Below are 18,644 nucleotides of genomic sequence, written 5' to 3' on the forward strand. Positions count from 1 at the left end.
ATGCACCAAAGAAAAAGAGCACAGGAAGAGCTAGAGGTTCCTACAGATCTTACAGTCCTGAACAAATACAGGAAATTCTGAACCTTGTGATTGAACAAAGCCTTTCAGCAAGAAAAGCAGGTTTGATTGTAGGCATAGTTGAAAAGAACTGTTCAGTACTATGTCAAGCAATACAAAGAAGATATAGAAAAGTTCCTTTTAGGTCAAAAAAAAAGCAAACTCAAAAGGGTAGGGAAGCCCTAACCATCTCATACTGAGTTTCTCTGTGGCTTTTTTACCAAAAGCCCTGAAACGGCATTTTGGCAAGCGAGGGATGCACTGCTTAAAATGTTTCCTCAAATTGGATCAATCAACCTGTCGAGGCTTCATAAACATCTTGTTCTTCATGCCTCATTGGGTTTTAAGAAATTAGAGCTAGTAGTAGCAGCAAGAACAGCCCAGAGTACTTTGCAATCAAGAAGACAAAGAGCATTAGAATGGCAGAATGACGGTAGCATGGATTGGAATCAAAACTGTGTTTTTATTGATGAAGCAGGTTCCAACATGCATATTCGCAGATATTTGGCCGATCCAAGGAGGATATGCCTGTCAAATCTGTTGTTCCTTCAAACAGAAGAGTCACGGTGACCATTGTTGGGGCGATTTGTTAAAAAAATGTTACTGAGCTCATGCTTTGTAAGCTAAAGGCTGTGCAAAAGAAAGCTAGTGGAACAAAAAAGCGCAAAAGGGGCAATGACAAAACTGACAAAGTTGAGGTGAACACTTGAGTGGGCACGCGAAGCGAGAATTTCTTAGATTTCTTGAGTAGTCTTATGGGCATCTTGGAATCAATTTGACATGCAGGAACGTTTATTGCTATGGATAACGCAGCTATCTACAAAGTCAACGAAGTTCAAGAGTTAGTGGCGTCAAGAGACTATAAGGTTGCTACCTTCCTCCTTACTCGCCTTTTTTGAACCCAGTTGAGTTATTTTGGTCAAAGATCAAAGGAAATATCAGAAAAAATTGCCTTAGTGTTGATAACAGTCTCAGCCTTAGAATTACTGAAGCAGCCAAAAAAGCTACTCAGGAAGACTGCGCAAACTGGATAAGTCATTCTCAACCCTTTTTTGATAGATGCTTGACCCTTGAACCAATGCTTTAGGTTAGTAAGCCCATCCGTAAAATAAAAAATATGATCCGCAAAGCTGAAGGCAAAATCCAATAAGTAAAATGTCCGCTAAGACATGGTCAATCTATTGGGTCGTGAACACTAAAAAATTCTCGTTTGGAATCAAGGATAAGAGTAGAGAAACATGCTTATTATGATCTGTAGTGATAAAAAATCAGAAAGGATGTAGTGCTAAAAAGCCTTTCTCATGAAAAAAAATGGACAATAGAAATATTTAACAGCAGATCCTTGATATGGCAGATAACACAAACAGGTATCAACAAAGGATGTTTGAGGCAAAGTTCGCCTTGTGTTGGTGATTGAGCGCTGCGTAAATTGAGCAATATAGATTGTCTGAATCGATAAAATCATACTCTTATCAACTGTAATAGCAAACGCGCGGAGGTTTGAATTATCTGCTCAGAGAAGGCAAAACGGTTTATTTTTTTGTTTTTTTTTTGTTTTTTAAATTTAACGATCTCAGTCTTGGAAGCTGTGAATGTTTTTTCTAAAAAAGGCAGAAAGTATCCAAATGGATCATGCTACGCAATCTTTACTTCTTTTTTTCAAGATGCCGTGGCATAGTTTCTATTGGCTACTTGTACACTCTTTTGATCTGGCCTGGGCAGATCGATATTTTTTTTTTTTTTTACATCATTCGGTCATTTATGTTGATGCTCAAACTTTGTGATCGCGGTTTTCGGTCTACGGCGAGATTTTAATCCGTGCGTAACAATTACTTGCCTAAAATGTACATAAATCATCCAATTATATTAGACTGTCGCCTGAGGTGGGGATCTACGGACAGTTATAAATTTATATTTTAACGTGATCTCTTTGTACGAGGACTTTCTTCCTTTTACTCCACTTCACTTGAAAAAAACAGCTATGAAAGACAATTCAGATCCTGCGTCCATATCTGATACCAATACAGATCAGACAACAGTACTTCCAGTTAATCCCGAGAAACCGGAGGAACAGCCCAGTGTAGAAGAATACAAAAACAAGAGACTTGCTCGTGTATTGACATTTATTGGCCTTCAAGTTGCACTCTTTTTATCTGCACTCGATGGGTAATTATAAAGATCAATTGTAATAATGAATTCCACTGACGATGACTATAGTACTATTATATCAACAGCTTTACCAAGAATCGGATCAGATTTCAATCAAATGTCAATTGTTTCTTGGGTAGCCACCGCATACATTTTAACATTTGACGCATTTCGTAAGTTGAATGAAATCATTCATATTATAATGCTGACATCTCTCGGTTAGAACCGTTATTTGCCAAGTTTTCAGATATCTTTGGTCGAAAATGGATTTTGATGTTTGGTATTGGAGTATTCTTGTTTGGATCTGTGTTATGCGGTGCCGCCAAGGTAACAATAGCGACGTGGGAATAATATTCGGAATAGGAATAACCCTTTATTTGCGTAGTCTATGGTCATGTTGATTGTTGCTAGAGCCATTGCTGGTATTGGCGCTGCAGGTATTACTTCAATGGTGTTTATTATCATTTCGGATATCGTCCCATTAGAGAAGCGAGGAAGTTATCAGGGGTAAAAAAAGTCACAAAGAGGCGTTTTGGAGATTAGTGCTGATCCACCTTTGTAGTATTATCAATGCTGTGTTTGCCTTGGCAAGTGTGTTTGGTCCATTGATTGGTGTAAGTATGCTGCTTTATTACTAATAATCAAACTAACCATGCTTATGATAGGGTTCGTTTACGGATTATGTCACTTGGAGATGGAACTTTTACATCAAGTAAATAACGTAAATAGACCATTGAAAAAATTTTTTAACAGTCTTCATTTAGCCTTCCTATTGGAGCTGTTGCGGTTGCCATTCTTTTATATTTCTTGCGTCTGCCAACACCTAAATCCAAATTATCCGAGAAATTAAAGCGCGTCGACTACACAGGTACCGTCATCGTATTGGCTTTTTCCACTTTATTTTTGTTGGCTCTCAATTTTGGAGGGCAGACGTTTCCATGGAAATCAGCTGCAGTCATCGTTCCCTTGGTCCTCTCAGTTCTTCTCGTTGGCCTCTTGGTCTTTGTCGAAAAGAAATTTGCCAAGGAACCCCTGATGCCTCCACGCCTGTTCCGTAATCGATCTGTTGTAAGTGTCTTGTTGGTGAACTGGTTTTTTGGTATGACATTTTTTTCTGCTGTTTACTATTTGCCAGTCTATTTCCAAGTTGTCCGTAATGACAGCGCCATGTGGTCTGGTATTCGATTGATCCCTATGCAACTCGTGCTTTGTTTCATCTCGACATTTGTCGGTCTATCAATCTCCAAGACGGGTGTTTATAGACCTCTGATCTGTGTTGGCATGGCTTTGCTTACCTTGTGGATCGGATTGACAAGTTTATATGATCAAACAACGCCTTTTTCTCGTAAGTTTTATAGTTTTATTAAAGGGCTTTATTTCTTACGCAACATGCAGGTATCTATGGTATCACTATCATTGGCGCTGGGGCACTTGGTAGTTTATTCTCATCAACCATTATTGCCCTTCAAGCGTCTGTAGAAATCAAGGATATCGCTGTTGTCACAGGTCTTGGTAACTTTTCGCGTATCCTTGGTGGCGCTTTGGGTGTAGCTATTTCATCTGCCGTTTTAAACTCTCATTTGAATCAAGAACTCCCCCAATTGATTCCTACAGATGAAGCTTACCGTGTCATTCAATCCTCAGAGTACGTCAATCATGGTCTTCCTGAAGCATATAAGGATATAACTATTGAAGTTTATGTTACGGGCCTTCAAATGATTTGGTACGTTTTGATTGCTATGGCCGGTTTAGGGTTCATTGCATCCTTCTTTGTCAAGCATCACTCAGTACGTAGACATGTCAAAGCAAAGGCAGCGGCTGATGCTGCTGCTGCTGCTGCCACAGAGAAAGAGCAGCAGGAAAAAACTGAAGATGAAAGTGTAAAGATTGACGTTCCCGTTGAAAAAGAGGAAAATATAGATGAACAGGAATTATCAACAAAGCAGGAGTCGTCTGCCAAACAGCAAGTGTAAGCATACATGTATAGAACTTTATAATCACCCCATTCTGCATTACTATATTACTTTAATCCCGTAAGCATCACTCTTACATTACTTTCATATTCTATGTACAAAAAAATAAATCATTGTTTTATTTCTCTATTTCTTTTTATATCATTTGTACATAAATATCTATTCTTCATCGTCATCCTCACCATCATCCTCATCGTCGTTTTCATCGTCATCTTCAGCCATAGCAGACATTTCGAGTTCATGTTGCTTGATTGCTTCCTTTGCCTTATTTCTTAATACCTTGGTTGCACCCTCTTTTGATATCACTTCCATAGGTCTGTTAATTTCTTCCATGGGGACATCCAATTCATCTGTTTCTGATTTCGATCGAACGTCATCCAGCACTTTTTCTAATTCTTCATAGTAAATATCAATAATATGGTATCTAATTGCATCAGGCTTGGTTCGATCAGAAGGACTAAAGGTGATGAATATTGTGTACATTTGTATTATTGTTCACTTACTGTAAGGGCCCTTCCAAGAGCATATCGCTATAAGCATCCAAGTAAACATGATCCCAGTTTTCTCGTGCCAAAAACTGGAATGAGAAGTATATCACACGACGAAGCAGTAGATAATATTTATCAAGACGAATTCGATCTAATCCATGCCATTCTTGACAGTGAATCTGCCAGAATGCTTTTAAAAAGGGAACGGCGTTTGATGCTGGTAACTCCATCACAAGCGAACCGAGGTCGTTGGCAAGTGCTTGTTGAATCAAAGGCTTATCTGACATCCAAAAGCCTAAAAAAAATACAGAAAATAAACACTTTTGCACATAGAAGACTCTTATTGTCACTTACAGTAAAATAATCCTTTCCATAATTTCAACAGTTCAGTCTCGTTCAAGTTGGAATCAGTGGACAAAAACTTGCGAAGAGATCGAACGGCTTTGTCACGAGTCTTTTTCTCTAAAATATAATAAGAATAGGCTTCTTTATATTTCCATATTTATTTATACCATTGGCAGCTAATTGCTTTCCTAAAGGAAGATAGCTTTGTTCGATCGATTCTTCAGGCATTTGTTTTGATTAAAAAAAGAGAGAAAAAGGAAAAGAAGGTAAGAGAAGGGCAAAAAAGCCACTAAATCATGTCAACTGTCAGCCAATCATATTTTTTCTCTTGCCCTGGTATTAATGAAAAAAAGGACTTTTTCCCTTTTATATTTCATATCAACATGTTTGGTGCCTTCAGACCTTCATTAGTAGCCCAAAGTGGTTTATTATGGTAATTGGACCAATAATCAAGTCATAATAGATCTAACAACCTCTATAGGAAGAATCCTTTCCGCATGTCAGCTACTCGTAAAGCCAATGTCAGAAAGAGACTCAAGGACGTCGATCAAGTCATCTCAACTGTTGCTCAATCAGGTGTTGAGTGTAAAGCCTTGACAGAAGCATTAGCACTACCCAAGGAATCCGAAATGCTTCCACGAGAGAAATATACTGTATTCAGCCGCACAGCAAAGGGACACCGCAAATCATTCCATAAAGTGCCCAAGTTTACTAAAAAGACAAATAGAACCAGTCCTCCCGGTTTTTAAAATAAACATGTAAATAGAACTTATTTTTTGCCCTTTTTATTGCTATGCTTGGATGGCTGCTTTATAAACCCATACTGTTCGAGTGCAGTACGTGCGATATTATTGATATCTTTGAAACGATCAGGGCCTAAAGGAACACCACCATACCATCTTGTCACGATCACAACAGCATTTTCCACTTGAAGTATTTGCATTAGATGCAAAAGACGACCTAATATAATGGATTAGCATGAAAGAATAGTGAAATTGGAGATATACTTACTGCCCGCAGCCGTTTCGCCGTCATCATCGTTGTCCTGGAGTACTTTGCCATCTGGCATAGTGATGCGATATGCCAGAATGTTATGTGTTGCCTTGGCAATCTTTTTATTTTCTAATAGACAGGAAATAACTAGCTTGACTTGATGTACATTGTCGACCTTTGCTACGTGAGCAACAAAGACTGATTTACGATCGACAAGTGGCTCACTTGAGAATATCTTGGGTGGAGACTCGTTAAAATGAGAGCCCATCAAAGCCCGAACCATGGGCCGATCATGTCCTTGGTCTTCTTCTTGGTCTTCTTCTTGGTCTTCTATTTGGCCTTCTTCTTTTTCTTCTATAGATAATTGCTCCATGGCATGCACTTGCTGGTCATAAGAATGACTCTTTTCAACGTGCTGTTCCAAAAACTCTCTTAACCAACTTATCCACTCAAACAGGACAACCTGTGTCGGCTCAAAGAGAGATGTGAATCCTTGGTCAATTGCGTCTAGCAGGGTATCGTCTACTTTCTTCGCTCCACAGTAGATAGAGCTGACCTCATATACAGGCATATCTTGCATAGGATATGTTGGTGGTAGAAAAAATCGGAGGGTGAGTGTGCGTGGTGATTTGACTTGGTCATCGTCTTGATCAAGGTTGATTGTAAAGATGTAAGCGTCTGCTGATGAAGGATCTTTTTTGAGGCCTTCAGGAAATATCGCTTCCAAGGCTTCTATTTCCTGTGCCTGTAATTCTCTGTTTTCTAGCTCTTGTTCTTTATTCATTCAAGAAAAAAAAAAAGTAAAAGGTAAAGGGGCTGTGACTTGTTTCAGGCTCATAGATGTCATGGATATACATTTAAATAAACTTTTTTATTGTAGTTAATAAAGCCAACATGGCTACTTTGTGTTGTCAACATAAAAAAAGAAAGACAGAGAAAGAAGGGAAAGAGTATATATGATGAATGCATGTGTGTGTGTGTATATATATGTGGATGTGTATATTGAATGTGTATACATGTACATATCTGCAATAAGGTGTAATAATGAAATAGGTGGTGTAGTGTTGGTGTTAGAGAGGTGAATCTACTATATATGTATTTGTTTTATATATATGATGCGGTGTGTAAGTGTGAGTGTGTGTGAGTGTGAGTATGTGCATTTAATATCCCATGAAAATATACACTAAAGGTTAAGCTTCTGTCTTGGTTTTCTTGTTCTTCTTATCTTCTTCTTGACAATAATAAGATCTTTTGCTAATGGAAGTATTAAAAAGTCTAGCCTCTCTCTCTCGTTCCCCTTTCTTTTACTTACTCAGTCATAGTTCGAACCCCGGTTTCTCTAAATAATGGTGTTGATGTCGTCGGTATTAAAAAAGGACTTGTCGTCTGGATCGGGCTCAATGAATAAAACTCTGGGAAGAACGTCGTTGGTGAAGGCAAGTTTTGCGCGAATTGCGAAGGTAAAGCAGACTAGATGTTTATGCTTAGCTCTTTTTCATACATCTTTATAAGTTTACTTACCCCTGGCTCAATTCCTTGTTTTGTCGTATCTTGAGGTATTGTCACGTTTAATTTAGGTCTTTTGTCAGGCGTACCGGGTTCAGATTTGGGTGATTGATCTGGAGATGGATGAGGAGGCGAATGATACAGGGCCGGAGGGGGCGTTTTGTTTTGATGGCTGTTATTGTTGTTGTACAATGTTCCAGCCTCATGCATCATAACTGTGGCTGGATGAAATTGTTGTGTCATCATATGTCTGTGCTCCTGTTGTTGCTGCATGTTCTATTTATTATAAAAAGTTTAAAAAACTTCTATTTTTAAGTTGTCATGGTTACCTGTTGCAGTAAAAATAGCTGCTGTTGCTGCTGTTGTTGTTGTTGTTGTTGATACAAATCAAAAGGTGTTGGCAACACATTATTTTGCAATAGCAATGGATGACGAACGTTGGTGTAACCATGGGGGCGTGTCGTATTAAACGGAAATGACATGCTTGGCTGAGTCGGGACCACCATGACAGGTTGTTGCTGTTGTTGATGTTTTTGCTGGTGTTGTTGTTGTTGCTGAGGTTTTATTTCATTGACAACTTTTTCGGATTGTTCTAGAGTGTCATTATCAGATTCATCATCTACATGGTGACCACTCTTGGCTGCATTCTCCATAAACTATGCATACGATTAGTTTTTCTTGGTTTTCTATTATAGAATAAACTTACATCTTCATTTGTCTTTATCTCTCGAGGGCAATCGCTCTATTTATAATTTTAGCTTTTTTTTTAAAAAATGGTGAGAGGATGATCAATCAGTATGTACCTTCTTAAACCGGGTTAATAAAGAATCCATGTCAGAACTTGAGTATTGAATGATTTTATTATTGGATGGTATGATCACTAGCGCCACTTCACAATTACATAGCACACTTAATTCATAGGCCTTCTTCATTAAACCATGCTTCCTCTTTAAAAATGTTACTTGTCTATTACGGTCATCTTTGATAGGTTGAATTTGAATCTTTTTACGTCCCATTTATGTGGTGTACTGTTATGTAAAAGAGAAAGAAAAGCAAGAAGGCAAAAGTTATTTAACAACAAGAACGGTTTGGGTTAATCTTCGGCAATGTTACCTTTCTTTCTTTTTCTCGAATAAAAAATGAAAAAAGTAAAAAGAAAAAAGAAAAACCAAAAAAGGGTTCAAAATAAAACCTGAAATTAAAAAAAAGTCCAAGAAAAAAAAATTATTTTTAGAAACAAAAAAAGGGATGGACACATTGACAGTAATGGAACTGGTTCTAAACTGAAAGCGGCTTTTTAATATAGAATGTGCTGAGTAGAAGAGGCTTTTTGCTGAGTGTCATGAGTTGTCCTTGTTTACGATCGAGCTCTCTCTCTTTATTCTCCCCTTGTTAATACCGACGCTTTCTCCCCTTTTTTTTTCATATTCATTTCAATCATGATTTCTCATTCGCTTTGATTGACTTTTTCAATTTAGATGAAACGTATCCAATTCGATCATTTTATTATTATGACGCGTTTGAAGAAGTGGTTACTTTTGTGTAGCTCTCTGGCCACCAATTTCATTTAGTGTCTTTCCTTCAATAAACCTCTGAGTTAAAAATACATTGGCATGGCCTGTGCACTTTATATTAATCTCTTCAAAAGGTGATTTAAATTCAATTTGATACGTCGTCGTAGGATCGTCTTCAGTGATATTATGTTGAATCCAATCCAGCAATCGATTTGCAAAATTTAAACATACAGCAGGGTTCTTTTCGTTATTAGTGATGATATCACACTCTGATTCTATGTCACTTACCCACGTGTTTTTCGTGTTTCTTACTTGTCGAGGAATTTCTAATGTCTTGTATTGCTTCACTTCCATTAATAGACCATTGTCATTTCTAAACCCACAAATAATTCGTGGTACACCAACAAGAAAGGATTGTGCCCAAAATTTCAATAGTTTGTATCTAACACCCGCATTTGCAATCATATACACATAACGCACTTTTTTTTTCTTTTTTCTTTTTTTACCTTTGAAATGAGTAGTCATGTCTACCTGTTTCTATTACTCTAGATGTCTTTAATTCTATATAATTGCTCAATTGTGCAGTGGGATCTTTTGGTTTGATGTCTTTCCTATCTTTATGAGTATATTTTGTAAAATAAAAGAGTGCATCAATACCTCTACAGCAGTCCACCTCTGCTCCCATAATAATGGAATTATTGCCTAATTTTGTCTTTACTACTACACAGTACTGTACATTTGTATTTGCACTCTCATTATCGCGTTTCTTTAGCTCTTCCTTGTTTACTTTATGTGGTGGTTGACTGACAGTACAGAGTGTTTCAAATCGATAGCCCCAATATCCCATAAGTTTTTGTCGATCTGTGTCTTTGCTATTGTCTTTTAATGATTGTTCTTCAATAAAAATAGTTCCCTACAGTGTACACACATATATATATTAGCTGACTGTTAAGCACTAGAGTCTATAGTGTATACATTGTATCTTGTCGCACGTAGTTCCCAAGCATCTCTTCGACTATAGGGTGTACATAGTATCTTTGTCATTATACCACGCCAAGTAACCTAGCATATTGTTTAGTCATTCGTGTACACATATATATATAAAATCGATATACAATCTAGTTACAATATCAGCTTGTATATCCGATGGATGCTTCTGTTTTACTGTCGTGAGTGCATCAAGTAAGGTATCAATGTGTTCAGATACTGATTCGTCTCTTTGAATAAACTGATCGTAACCAACATTCAAGTCTTTTCCTAAAGGTGGATAATAATATTTCTACTTGACGTTAATTCTTTTCCTTGTCATTACTTATAATTTTACCATTTCTCGATCATCAAACCAAACTCGTCGATGATGATCTATGCTATAACATGTTAATTCCTGAGGCTGCTTATACACTGGAAATGAGCCTTCGTATCGTTCATTAGCTTCTAATGGAAACGAAAATTGGCTCCTTTTAATCATTTCTGTCTCATTTAATTGTGTTGTTGCTGATCTTTTTGACATTAAAGAAATAAAAAAGGAACGTGAAAAGAAAAATGCTCGAATAATGAAAGATAGTCAACTTGGGTCTCAGAACCCAAAGCATGATCGTTCCTTCTTGATGGCAACTTGGCTTGGACCCAAGCCTTTATCATCCAAAACTGTTTCTCTACTTCTGACAAGCTTCTTGTCATATTAACTGCTTTATAAACCTACTTCACTATATCAGTTTCCGGAAACTCTAAAAGCTTCAGGCAATCACCTTCCGTGGATCACACAGCCTTTCTTGGCTTACTTGGGAAATACAAAGCAAGCATGATTAGTTTAATTGCCCACAATAGCCACTACCTTCAAACAAGTAATGCAAACCGCTGGCATCAATACAACAACGTTTGACCCCACTCTATTAGAGCAGCCTCTAGCACAAAGCAGTGCAAGTAGGTCATAAAGCTGACGACATTAAGAAACATTCACACTAGAGCTTATCGGCAGACATGTTTGAACGATTCTATTATAAACCAGCTCATCAACTTCAGTACAGATATCATCAACTCGATATTTTTTGGTTCTGAAAATAATACCACATCTAGAATCGAAATAGAGGCAATTAGGTACGACATATACAATTGTAGTTCTATTGTCAATCTTTTTGACTTGAATAAAAAAAAATCAATGTTCAATGATAATCATTGCAAACGTTTTTATGTCCCCTTTGTGAGTAGTTTAAATTACAGCGTATTGATCGTAATAATCGGTAGAGTAAAGGCAGTAGAATATCTTGGCATATTATGCATTTTAAAATAGACCCTTACACCACCAACTATCTCTTCCTTTCAAAACCGGGAAGGGAATTTTGGATTGCATCAAAGGGTAGCTCGGTAATTATCTCACATATATACGCACACACAAAAATAGAATGGCAATAGACACCTCACGCGCGTGTGAATATTTTATATATATCTTTATCATTATGCAATTGCCAAAACATAATTGCTTGTCCCTTACACTTGCTATTCATACCAAATGACGCATATCACATATACACGTGTGTATTCGTTTTCTTCAATGGCTTTGAGGAAAGACCACATAACTCAGTGGCTCACTTACAGCAGCAGAAGCAGTCTTCACAGAAGTCATGATATACTCATCTAATCCAGGTAAATCAGGTTCGAATGATACAATCACTTGGATCTTCACAGACGCTGCTTCCGTCCACGGTGGCAATTCAAGTTCAATATCTGTTGACAGCTTGTAACTAAGTGGAGTCACTGGCTTAAAGTGACTATAGGCTGGCCAAAATACATGTGAGGATTCATTAGGCAATACGACCTAAGAGGGGAAATTTCTATTAGACTCATCTAAATGGAAAGACTTCATACTTACCTCGATAGCAATGTACGTAATATCATTCACATTAAATATGTTGGCTTCCACATGGAGCTTGAGTTTGTATATCGCACTATATTTTAACGGCTTATCTGCGTTAGGTAATGGATAAGTAATAACGGCTGATGTATGTTTCACGGGATTATTATCCAGTTGCATAGGTACAGGTAAAAAGGACTAGATAACAAATCAGTCAATGTATATGTATATAAAGGGGGCTTACCGTAATGAATGAATACAGCGCAGTCATGTTGGAAGTATTTGGTAACTCAATTGCCTTTACTAAATCGTTTTTTAGGTCATCAAGAATGGTATTATCATGAACTTTATGCTGGAAACATCTATACATCTAAAGTAAGTTACAAGCAGATATTGTCTTGTTTTTCTTACGATTGAACTAACTCAACACGCTGTTTGGCAGCAATCAGCATATGTTTCAAATCAAATGATGTATCGCCCGACCTATAAGCAACTGTGAGATATAGCTCATCTTTTTCTTTCTTATAGTTACACTGGCATTTGTTTAACTACACTAAACAGCCACACCATATTTCCCAAGATGCGAAAGAGAGCAGCCGCGTGCAACACGTTAACAGAGAGCCCCAAGAAGGTATGTTCGATCGTATATGAGTATTTGAAAAGTAAAGCAGCGTCTTGCCGTACTGTGGGCGACAAGACGCCCACTGAGTGACTTTGCTTTATCTTGATCATGATATTGTAGCATTCGAGATAAAGTTGACCTAAATCCGATTTCCCAGCATCCACAGGCTTTAGACTGGCAATATATTTGAAATTACTATATAAACGAGTCAATCATTTCCATGTTTTGACATTTTCTCTTTCTCTTTTACCGTGCTGCAGCCTCCAGTGTTACCAAGGCAAGCTTATACTCATCGTTTCTCATAATTTGAGTTTGAATCACCTGAAGCATCTCTACAGTGGCCTTTGTATAAATCTCTGCATCATCTGTTGTTGCCTTTTTGGACCGATTAAATGTCATGGGCAAACAATCAACATCGCCTTCTAACTTTATTCCAGCGTTTTTGTATAGCTTTCTTAAATCAGGTAAACAGTCAGCATACTTGCTCTTGAAGTAGGCAAAGTGTCTGAATATATATTTTGGTAAAGTCGTGAGCAGTCGCATATTGGATACACACGCATTGGCTATTAATATCACATAAGCAGTGTACATCATGTCGTCAACATTAGGTTCTCTTGGCAAAAACCGACGATCGAGCTTGAGCATATGCGGTATTAAATTCTCCACATAATCATCATGACGCTTCCCTACTCGACCTAGGCATCGATAAATAGATAGCATGTCCTCCGGGTATCGTTTCATGTTGGCTTCAAGCGCTGTGAGTAAGGTTGTCATTGAACTTTGTTGTGTCAGCCGAATGACTGTAAATAGATCGTGTGTGGCATGCCTGGCAACAGATTCTTTGTCTTCAAGAGCTCCTACTGCAATTTCAAGCTGCTCCTCATCAAACTCCACAAGTGATCTTGTGCCAATCTTACGAAGACTTTGAATTGCATTTACTCTTATCTTATCAATTTCATCGTTAAACATGTCTACAAGATTCTCCACTGCCTTCTTTGTCAACTCTTCATTGTACAGACATAGCTCCCCAATCGAATCTATAGAATTGTCAAGAGAACTGCGGCATTTTGGTATGTAAGTAATTACCAATAGATGCGTATCTCACTTCTTGGTACTCGTCTTCCAATCCATGAATGAACGCACCACATGCGCCTGAATCCAGGAGGTGGAACTCATCGGATTCCACGTCAAAATCACCTTCTGCCACAGGTATCATTCCATTTGCGTACTATAGAGAACACACATGAGTCATATGGCTATTTTATAAAAAGATTTTTCGTCCACCTTCTTTTGCTGCATCCTCCACTTTGGAAGAGATCGTTTTAAATGTGACATGATTTGTTTGCTAAACGTCTGCTTTAGCATGTCTGTGCCCACATTCTGATAAGATGCCATCATCACACAGGCCTTTGTACGGACCATGACCGCAGCATCATTGACCAAGTCGCACACTTTATTAAACGCGTCATCAATAAGTCGCGTTGTTTCTGTGATTTCCTCATGTGCCAATTTTAATCGATGTTCAGGGTACAGTGAACTCAACACACTACAGTATACACGATGAGTGATTTCTTCAAGCTTTGTCAAATGGATACCTTTACCCCATCAAATTTAATCCACCAATGCGAACCTCTTCATAATCGTCTCTTAGGGCTGCTACTGATAAGTGGTATATTGATAAGTCAAGAGGACATCCTCGTTGGTGCATTTGAACAAGTGAATCTAGAGCACTCTATATCTATATAAGCACATCACTTTTTTTTTTAATTGGCCTATACACACACCTTTCTCACTCGAGGGTCTTGGTCTTTAGCATACTGGCTGATAACCTTTTGTATTTCCATTTCAGACATGATTTTGTCTTTATCCATGTTCAACTCCTTTAGTATAAAAGGTAACAATGAGAGCAATGGGATCACGGCTGCTCTCACTTTGTGATGTGTGCTGGATAGATCAAGCATAAGCTGTTCAAAGAGAGAGAATAACAAGAGTTTACTATGCTCGTCAACAGCAATGCGTCTCCTCTAGTTTTTTTTAAATGAGTTTACTGATAATAAGCTTTATATGCGCGTGTGTGAGTGTGAGATCTACCTTTAATAGTTTGCATATACTGTTGTATATATGGTATTTCACTTTGGTTGATTCATCTTTTAACTAGTTACTTGACCTTGTCAATACTTTCACGCTAAAAAACAAAAACAAAGAAACTTACTTGTGCCAACAGCCGTTGAAAGATCAGCAAGTTGTTGATATTAGGAAACTGACAGCATTTTTCTATTAACAAGATGATCATGGCCTTTGTTTAAGGAATTAGCGTTTGTTTTCTAGTATGCTTTATAAACATTACTTTGGCATCGTTGTCTGTTTCTACTTCAAGTCGATCAAGTAATGCTTGAGTTAATGTTGTTTGTTGATCAAGTGATATAAAAAATACATATCGGGCAATGTCCAATAATGTCTAAATAAAGAGCTTAATTTCATTTGTTGTTTATCTTTCTTTTCTTACCTTGATACGATCTTGAACAAGGTTGGAACTTAAGCCATCAAACGATGGAATCCATTCAATACTGGCATGATCAACAATGGGAGCATCAACAGTAATAGAACTATATAATATTTAACAAGACATACACGCTTTTTCATATATACCATTTTACCTGTCTCTGTTGACCAAGGCTGCTTCATATCCTCGTTTCATCAAGAAAAGACGGGTTTAAAAGAAAAGGATGGCTGTTATTTTTGAGAAACGGCGCCAAAAATTCTAGGAACAGTGACACCACACATAAGCGCGCCTTTATTTCTTCATATCGCATTTCTATCTATACACACATAAATCCCCTTCCTCTTTCTCCCTTTCTTTCTTTCTTTCTCTTCAATGGTATCATACATCCTTTTTGGGATAGCTGTGTGACGTATTAGTGCCAAGTCTTTTTTTTATTCTTTTTTATTTCTTTTCTTTCAGCAATGTAAACATGTTTAGCATTTACTTTATTTTTTCTTTTCAAGGCATTGTATTTGCTTGTGTTGTTGCTTTCTTACTGTACATAGTCCGAGGTTATCCTCAATGGAAAACCGATCGCCAAGAACAACAACAACAACAACAGCCAGCAGAAACTATTAAGAGCACAGGGCATAAACAACAAGAAAACAACATTGAGAATCTGTCTATTGCACACTATATCCTTGTCTCACCATTTGCTGCACTCTATATTCTTGCTCGAGTCATATTTGACACAGTTCGATTCAGCATATACTACGCACTTTGGACCATAGAGCGAGTTATACCCTATATAGATGATTGGTTATTTGAAACAGTCACCGTATCACTTCCGACAAAGATAAATAAATGCAGTCAGTGGTGGGAGGAGAGGGGAGGTCCTGCGTTTTATGCGTACCAGGCAAACTTTAGACAGCACACGTTACCAGTTGTGTTACAGTATGTGGAAAATACGACTGTTGCTATTTATCACATTGGCTGTGCTATTCAGTCATTGTCACAGGAAACAATGATTGCCTGGAGAAAGTTTATTAATGCTCACGATTGGAAACAACTCGCAGAGGATTTGTGCGAGATTGGATATAGAAATATTTGGCAACCCACGACAGCAGTCATATCACGTATCATACATCTTTGTCGCCTGGTATATCAAGGCGTAGCACACTTGTACATATCTGTCAAGAACGATGTGGTATGGATAGCTACTGTAGTCGTGCCTACTGTGTATGACTATTGCGCATCAACAAGGCTTGTGCAGCTCTTACAAAGAGCGGTAATGGTTAGTCGTCGTGTGCTGTCATGGATAGGTGTCCAGATAAAGGACCTTGTGCTTGCGCCTACCATTGGTCGAGTTTTGACCTGGTTAGTAAAAGCTATTGATCAGCTTTTGTTGATGCTTCAAACACATCAATTTCAACAGCGTCTAGAGAGTATGTACATGTTCTTGGCACCACACATTGTCTGGACACTTTCAGAGTGCTGCCTACTGGGATCTTATTTGGCCAGTCTATTGAAGACAGCATATTTTCAAATTATTTACCCAGCCTATAGGCTGTACGTTAAACATGTTATGCCACGATTATCTGCCACTTATCATCAACTGAGAGATAAAGTGAGTCATTACTTTGTTACCTATATCTACCCCACATGGCTACGCGTTGTACCGTACCTCGAAAAACCAGCCGCCTGGCTCTACTTTATGATTGGACCACTTGTCCATAATGCCTGCAAGCGTTTGTTTGATGTCATTGGCGCATATTTAACTCAGGTCGTTGGGTATATGCACATAGTAGCTTCTCAATGTCTGAAAGTTACCCTTGTCCTCACCCATCGTATGTACATGGCTTTACAGAGCTGGCTGACAAAGCAAGCTCCACTGTTGTCAAGCTCATTACAGCAAGTCTCGGGTTATCTCTACAATCTGAATTGGCAGGCAATGACGAGCGAGATAACAAGCATTGTCTATGCTATCTATCAATGGACTACTGAACAAGGAGGCTTAGTCTATGCTTCCCTTGAACGATCCTTAACGACATGGGCTAAAGAACAAGCTAAAGCAGCAAAAGATATAAAGACACAATAATCAGATGTATTGTATGTAGTCAATAAAAATATTCTTTGAAATCAGGCTTTTGTATATAGTGTTTAATACATGTCTTATAAAACTGAATTACTTTTGGAAAGCAGGAAAATCGGAAACTATTCCAAAAAGTAGCGTAAAAACACTTGATGAAAAGCAAAGAGTATTACACTCAAGCGCACCCTTACTGTGGTCACATTGCTTGTCTTTGCACACTATGACAAAGTCGCCATATTTCAACGTATGATGTACGATAATGCGTTACCATAATTGATGGGAAAAATATATATGTTGCCATAACTTTTTTTTTTTGAAGATATTGCCAACACTTGCTTTAAATAGTAGTCATTGCTCCATTGTCATATAGTTTCCCCTCAACAGACACTCATTTGTCTTTTTTGGCGCTTTTTAATAAATAAAATAAAATGTTGTCAGCGATTAATAATGCTTCCAGCCTTCAAAGAACTAAAAAAAGCACGAAAAGAGCAATTGATGGCATGAGCCTCCAGTCAACACGAGGAGTTCGCGGAATTTAGAACAATTGAAGCCGATGCGAAAAATGATGACACATTTGGAACTAGGCCTATGTATGAAAGCTACATAACGCTTCCTAGAATTCCGAAAGACGAGCTTGACTATTTGATACATAGGATTGACTTCGATGACCAGAGTTCGAAACCTAGGAAGTGCTGGGGAGTTCATTCATTCTGGTCATTCTGTTATGTGTAGTTAGATCGCCTTACCCCTTGCATGACACGTGTTACAAGAAAGTGGCCAGCCCTTTGTCACTTTGTAATATCGCTAACTGCGTCTTCTCATGTCTACTGTGGGATTGCTCAAGCGGGAATAGATTTGTTGTCTGCTGTAGAGAAATACGAACATTCTGGGACTCTCTTTACCTGGTATTTGCTTAGGAGTTATCCTTTGATGCTCGAATTACCAGCTTTCTCAAGAAGGTTCAATTGTTCTTTTTTTTTTTTTCTCATCACATGTCTTTACATGCAAAAGACATCACTGTCTGAATTATGCAAGTCAATTCGCTCTTTGCCTTCTTTGTAACTGATTCCATTTCCTTCAGTGTCTCATTGCCACTTTCTATCTAGAAATTTAGTCTATCATTAATCTGTCGGAGAAATGACACGATGCCTACAACTGCCGAAACACTCCCCGTCCCTGACACTATCCTCCAAAAACTAAGTGCATGGCTAGTAGATGCAAAGCAACTCGCAGTAAAAAATTTTATATATTTCCCGAGAAATAGAGAATATACAGATCCTGCTCTTTATCTTTGACAACTGTAGTCATTTTGTCACTTTTTATGGCACGACAGCTTTTGAATTGGGTGCAGGGTATGCGTCTGATATTGGGAAAGAACGGTAAATTAGTTGAACCAAGCTAATGAAACTATAATATTTAAGGTGGCACATCTTAATATCTCATGATGCAGGGAAAAAAATGACACCCGTCTTATGTAAAAAAAAAAAAAAGAATACTAAAATATATAGCAGCAATCTCGGAAAAAATGAACTTGTCGTAGTTCGATATGTCTTAGTTTTCAAGGTAACAATGC

At 37.9% G+C, this 18,644-nt stretch overlaps 9 protein-coding genes across 9 annotated transcripts; 3 read left to right on the forward strand and 6 right to left on the reverse strand.

The window, feature by feature from the left end:
- Positions 1–576: 576 nt before the first annotated feature.
- RHIMIDRAFT_273234 (uncharacterized protein) lies at positions 577–1,133 on the reverse strand. Its single transcript, XM_023612372.1, has 2 exons — positions 932–1,133; positions 577–870 (listed from the first exon to the last, which is right to left on the reverse strand). The coding sequence occupies exon 2, from the start codon at positions 818–820 to the stop codon at positions 647–649; it is 174 nt and encodes a 57-aa protein (XP_023469391.1). The 5' UTR covers positions 821–870; positions 932–1,133; the 3' UTR covers positions 577–646.
- A 905-nt stretch (positions 1,134–2,038) lies between these two features.
- On the forward strand, positions 2,039–4,178 carry RHIMIDRAFT_198686 (MFS general substrate transporter; the record flags this gene model as incomplete). Its single annotated transcript, XM_023606311.1, has 8 exons — positions 2,039–2,223; positions 2,275–2,378; positions 2,429–2,532; positions 2,591–2,712; positions 2,768–2,819; positions 2,871–2,917; positions 2,970–3,550; positions 3,601–4,178. 8 exons carry the CDS (start codon positions 2,039–2,041, stop codon positions 4,176–4,178), a joined length of 1,773 nt encoding a protein of 590 aa, XP_023469392.1.
- A 79-nt stretch (positions 4,179–4,257) lies between these two features.
- On the reverse strand, positions 4,258–5,245 carry RHIMIDRAFT_91918 (uncharacterized protein). Its single transcript, XM_023615871.1, has 4 exons — positions 5,179–5,245; positions 5,021–5,128; positions 4,682–4,961; positions 4,258–4,635 (listed from the first exon to the last, which is right to left on the reverse strand). Exons 1-4 carry the CDS (start codon positions 5,237–5,239, stop codon positions 4,338–4,340), a joined length of 747 nt encoding a protein of 248 aa, XP_023469393.1. The 5' UTR covers positions 5,240–5,245; the 3' UTR covers positions 4,258–4,337.
- A 75-nt stretch (positions 5,246–5,320) lies between these two features.
- RHIMIDRAFT_273252 (UPF0029-domain-containing protein) lies at positions 5,321–6,801 on the reverse strand. The gene is made up of 3 exons (XM_023612373.1): positions 6,023–6,801; positions 5,493–5,971; positions 5,321–5,444 (listed from the first exon to the last, which is right to left on the reverse strand). Exons 1-2 carry the CDS (start codon positions 6,786–6,788, stop codon positions 5,781–5,783), a joined length of 957 nt encoding a protein of 318 aa, XP_023469394.1. The 5' UTR covers positions 6,789–6,801; the 3' UTR covers positions 5,321–5,444; positions 5,493–5,780.
- On the forward strand, positions 5,395–5,760 carry RHIMIDRAFT_235027 (putative MRPL31-mitochondrial ribosomal protein, large subunit; the record flags this gene model as incomplete). The annotated part of the gene is made up of 2 exons (XM_023608284.1): positions 5,395–5,444; positions 5,493–5,760. 2 exons carry the CDS (start codon positions 5,395–5,397, stop codon positions 5,758–5,760), a joined length of 318 nt encoding a protein of 105 aa, XP_023469395.1.
- A 900-nt stretch (positions 6,802–7,701) lies between the features above and the next one.
- Positions 7,702–8,659, reverse strand: RHIMIDRAFT_91940 (SRF-like protein). Its single transcript, XM_023615872.1, has 3 exons — positions 8,314–8,659; positions 8,217–8,252; positions 7,702–8,166 (listed from the first exon to the last, which is right to left on the reverse strand). Exons 1-3 carry the CDS (start codon positions 8,524–8,526, stop codon positions 7,822–7,824), a joined length of 594 nt encoding a protein of 197 aa, XP_023469396.1. The 5' UTR covers positions 8,527–8,659; the 3' UTR covers positions 7,702–7,821.
- A 67-nt stretch (positions 8,660–8,726) lies between these two features.
- RHIMIDRAFT_273262 (RAI1-domain-containing protein) lies at positions 8,727–10,993 on the reverse strand. Its single transcript, XM_023612374.1, has 7 exons — positions 10,349–10,993; positions 10,151–10,303; positions 10,000–10,086; positions 9,682–9,937; positions 9,531–9,630; positions 9,313–9,466; positions 8,727–9,264 (listed from the first exon to the last, which is right to left on the reverse strand). The coding sequence occupies exons 1-7, from the start codon at positions 10,532–10,534 to the stop codon at positions 9,043–9,045; spliced, it is 1,158 nt and encodes a 385-aa protein (XP_023469397.1). The 5' UTR covers positions 10,535–10,993; the 3' UTR covers positions 8,727–9,042.
- Positions 10,994–11,130: 137 nt separating this feature from the next.
- RHIMIDRAFT_290033 (ARM repeat-containing protein) lies at positions 11,131–15,602 on the reverse strand. The gene is made up of 15 exons (XM_023613703.1): positions 15,155–15,602; positions 15,004–15,103; positions 14,845–14,955; positions 14,710–14,793; positions 14,589–14,651; positions 14,282–14,521; positions 14,099–14,229; positions 13,782–14,043; positions 13,584–13,725; positions 12,748–13,534; positions 12,408–12,692; positions 12,287–12,358; positions 12,120–12,237; positions 11,894–12,073; positions 11,131–11,839 (listed from the first exon to the last, which is right to left on the reverse strand). The coding sequence occupies exons 1-15, from the start codon at positions 15,193–15,195 to the stop codon at positions 11,573–11,575; spliced, it is 2,883 nt and encodes a 960-aa protein (XP_023469398.1). The 5' UTR covers positions 15,196–15,602; the 3' UTR covers positions 11,131–11,572.
- On the forward strand, positions 15,470–17,077 carry RHIMIDRAFT_248815 (uncharacterized protein; the record flags this gene model as incomplete). The annotated part of the gene is made up of 1 exon (XM_023610562.1): positions 15,470–17,077. The coding sequence occupies one exon, from the start codon at positions 15,470–15,472 to the stop codon at positions 17,075–17,077; it is 1,608 nt and encodes a 535-aa protein (XP_023469399.1).
- Positions 17,078–18,644: the final 1,567 nt, after the last annotated feature.

Source organism: Rhizopus microsporus (assembly GCF_002708625.1).
Source record: "Rhizopus microsporus ATCC 52813 unplaced genomic scaffold scaffold_3, whole genome shotgun sequence".
NCBI lineage: Eukaryota > Fungi > Mucoromycota > Mucoromycetes > Mucorales > Rhizopodaceae > Rhizopus > Rhizopus microsporus.